The following is a 4,164-nucleotide window of genomic DNA, read 5'->3' on the forward strand; positions in this document are numbered from 1 at the left end:
TGTGAGTGTGTGTGTGTGTTTGTGTGTGTGAGTGTGTGTTTGTGTGAGTGTGTGTGTGTGTTTGTGTGTGTGGTATTTGTGTGTGTGTGGTTTATTTATTCTTAATGTTAAAATTAGTTTGTTTCCATGCAAATAACTTGCATCATTTCCCTACAACCCGTTCACAACTCTCACCTCCTGTTCTTCTAACACTGACACACAGAAACATCAGTCTGTTAACTTCCTGTTAACAGACTGGACTGTTAAAATCCTCAGTCCATTTTAAAAAGACCCAATCAGACGTCATTCAGTGATGTTTTTAGCACCAAAGCTGAAAACAACCAACAACATAGAGATTAAAATGTTTTAGGAGCTATCGACGGCATCCGCAGCTGTTACCATGAGCAGTGACACCAAACAGATAAACAGTCACAATTTACACTAAGATCAGAACACACAGTTACACGTTCCAGGAAAATGATATAATCATTAATTGCAGCGTTATAACGAGAGATTATCATCACAGAAACTGTGAAACCTTAAAAAATATAACAGATAAAAGAAGTGGAGAGTAAAAGGACAATGTCCCTTTATAGAGTGGAGTACAAATTATATTTATATATTTATATATTTTAGCGTTTCCCTGCAACTGGTCCTGATCAAGAAATAGTTCCAGCACATAAAGCATCATTATATTTTCACACTTTAATCAGTGAGGTTTACAGGTGCTGGATGGTAGATTTCATTAGCAAACAGAACCAGGCTGTTCTGTTTGTTCTGTTTCTAGTGTTTTATGCTAAGCTAAGCTAACAAACTGCTGACTGTAGCTTCATATAAATAATAACTAACTTTAAACTGTAGCTATTATGCAATGATATTATAGAAAGATATTTGCAGCCTCAGTCTGTTAGCGTTCGGGGCAGATTTGATTAACCAATGACTCTTGTAAAGTTTCCTATCTGGGCCACGAATCTTCACAACTACACTCCTTCATTTCCTCTGAACATTTAAACTAGCTTCTCTGAAACATTATCGTTGCATCAGTTCCTTTAGTACGAAAGCAGAAGTCGTTCTGCTGCTGATCAGCATCTCCTCCATCTTTATATATCTTATCTTTATGAGCCAAACAGAAAGTGAGTCAGCGCCAAGAAAACAATAAAAAAATATTCAGTTTCTGAATTAGCTTTCTAAGAAATTTCAACGTCATTCCAGAAAATGAAACCTTAATATTTATATATTAAGCCCACACTGGGCTTTTAAATCAGTGTTTTATCCAGAACTTTAGATACTGTCATGATTTGTTTCTAATAGCTAATTTCAACCATTTATCAAATTACTCTTCATCAGCTATTTAAGCATTACTATTAAAAAATGATGCATAAATAGGTAAATTGATAATTAACTAGCCACCATTTATTCACTTCTCTGCTTGCTAACATTATTATTAAAGTCCAGGTCCTGTACAAAACTAAGTTGGCTAACGTTGGCTGCATTACTGTTAACTAGCTGCTAGTGTTAGCAACTGAACGGGGCTCAGCAGCCTCCCAGTGAACACAACCTCAGAGACAGACAGAGGAGAGTTTGACGACAGCGGTACCGATTGACGGGTGAATGTCAGTTTGTTTTACAGGAAGACACAATGATTGGATTTTAATATGAAAACACAAATAAATTGAGTTTTTGTAACATATTTTAGCATAAATTGTTAAATATGGGAACAATATAACTGAAGATGTGATCTTAAAGGGTTAAAATGAATTTTTTTTATTTCACCTGGACACTGGATAAGTTAGTTTAACATCTATTCAGTCTTCCCAAGTAACTTTCGGCCACTGTAGGACATCAAAGAGGAGTCTGTTAATTTATATACTGCAGCTGTTTTATTACAGAGGCGTAATTTACGGACACACTGAACTGGGAGGGATTTCTTTCTGATGAAATCTGTTTAAACTGCAGCTGCTTCATGTAAATTAATGCGCTCAGCATAAACACAGGAAGTCAGAGTTTATGGAGATCTGTTCCCCGGTGACAAATCTGTAAAGGTGAGGAGCCTGAATGGATAACTTTAAGGTTTAAAGGATTTTCAGGTTGTATTGAGGCTGTCGGGGTCGAACCTCATCGACTCGGGAAGCTTCATTTGGTGTCAGCAGAAGTTGGAGACCCGGTTGGGGTCAAGACGGCGGCTAAAAATACACGAATCAGGACGGAAAACAAACTGGTGTCGTCCTCCTTCTGTCAGCGCTGTCCTGTTTTTATAAGCGTGGATGAAGGAGGACCCAGAGCGAGTGTTGGACCGGGATGAATCGACGGGTCTGAGGGAAGCTTGTGTGTGAACAGCAGGACAAACAGGAGTTCAAGACACTTTGTGTTTGCACACGTGTCCCAGTGTCAACACGGCGCCGTGCGTTCAGTTCATGAACATAAAAGGCTCCTGTGGGGAGATTCAGCGCAGACGGAAGCTGCTCCACCTTTTTAACTAAAGATTCGTTTTAAAGGTGCCATATGTAGAATTCTGGAGCATTTTATTTCTATTAATCACTTTTTATTGCCAATTTATAACGTAACTTAAAAAATCTCTCCGACTTCCTCTGCTGCCTGTGGACTGATTTATGTGTTTCCATGTAGGGATGACGCTTCCCTACACTATACTTACAATAATTGACGATTACTAGCCAAGAACGATAATATACATTATTATTATTCAAACTATGTTGTTTGTGTGTTTCCAGGGATGGATTACCTCAACTCCACCCAGGTCGCCAACAACCAATCAGACTTCAGCAGCGTCTTCACCCTCAACGTCCTCCCAACGCTTTATTTGGTGATATGTGTCGTGGGGATGCCCCTGAACGGCATTGCCGCCTGGATCTTCTTCAGAGTGCCCAGTGACTCAGGCCTGGTGGTCTACCTGAAGAACATGGTGATAGCCGACCTCTTCATGCTCGCCACCTTCCCCTTCCGTGTGGCGGCTCAGATGGGCCTTGGTGGCTGGCGCCTGGATGTGGTCAACTGCCGCTATACTGCTGTGGTCTTCTATTCCTCCATGTACGTGGGGATTGTCTTCATGGGCCTCATCAGCCTTGAACGCTACGTCAAGATCGTCCGCCACACCTCGCCGTCCTCCTCCTGCATTTCCCGGTTGGGCGGGGTGTCCCTACTGCACCTCCTGCAGAGTGTCAGCTTCGCACGGGTGCTGGCGCTCCTCACCTGGAGCCTCCTTGTCCTCTGCGTCCTGCCCAATGTCCTGCTGACCAGCCAGCCGGCCCACGAGGGGAACGCGCGGGACTGCATGAAGCTGAAGACGCCTCTCGGCATGCAGTGGCACCAGGTGTCCATCCTCTTCAACGTCGGCGTGTTCTGGGTGACCCTGCTGGTCCTCGCCTTCTGCTACTCCTCCATTGCCTGCCGGGTCTACCAGTCTTACCGCCGAGTGCGGCGCAACAACAGCGACGTCCGCCGGAAGTCGAACCGCAGCATCTTCAGCATCCTGGCGGTGTTCTTCGTCTGCTTCGTGCCGTACCATGTCTGCCGCGTGCCGTACACTCTGAGCCAGATGCGGCGGTCGGACTTCAGCTGGGACACCCGCTTCTGGCTGTTCCAGCTGAAGGAGGGGACGCTCTTCCTGTCGGCGCTCAACGTCTGCCTCGACCCCATCATCTACTTCCTGATGTGCCGCACCTTCAGAGAGTCACTGCTGAGGAAACTGTCCGGAGAGGGGAGGCGGTCCCTGAGCACTGCCCAGAGTCTGAGCAACATTTAACAGGGACAGGGAACAGGAGAGGACAAACTTCACCAAACCTCAAAGGTCCAGTGTGTAACAGTGAGGAGGATCTATGGCCACCGTAGTTTCTCCTTCACAGAGAAACTGTATTCAGTTGGTTGCAGACTATAAATTCACCACTAGATGCCACCAAATCCTCCACACTGGTCCTTTCACCACAATGTAGTGTCCATATTTCATCCACAGTGTTGGGCAGTAACTTATTACTAGTAATAATATTAAAGTAACAATATTACTTTCTACAGTAACTAGTAGTGTAACTAGCTAATAAAGATAATTAATTACAATATCACATTCAGCAGCTGTAAATATTCCATTACTTCAATTTTAACAAACAAAACTGTATTTTAATCATCATAAATCAGAATTTTGGGCAGAAAAGACACAATTACCAATTTTGTGGG

The 4,164-nt window shown here is 43.4% G+C and overlaps 1 protein-coding gene across 1 annotated transcript in view; it reads left to right on the forward strand.

Annotated features, from left to right (window-relative positions):
- LOC118341835 (P2Y purinoceptor 14) overlaps positions 1-4,158 on the forward strand; it is a 4,968-nt gene extending 810 nt beyond the window's left edge. The window contains exon 2 of the mRNA XM_035680233.1: positions 2,709-4,158. Coding sequence (XP_035536126.1) covers positions 2,711-3,739 — 1,029 coding nt within the window. The 5' untranslated portion in view covers positions 2,709-2,710 and the 3' untranslated portion in view covers positions 3,740-4,158. The remainder of the gene's footprint in view (positions 1-2,708) is intronic.
- Positions 4,159-4,164: the final 6 nt, after the last annotated feature.

Source organism: Morone saxatilis, unplaced genomic scaffold (genome assembly GCF_004916995.1).
Source record: "Morone saxatilis isolate NCDOM2014 unplaced genomic scaffold, NCSU_SB_2.0 Contig8, whole genome shotgun sequence".
NCBI classification, from domain to species: Eukaryota; Metazoa; Chordata; class Actinopteri; family Moronidae; genus Morone; species Morone saxatilis.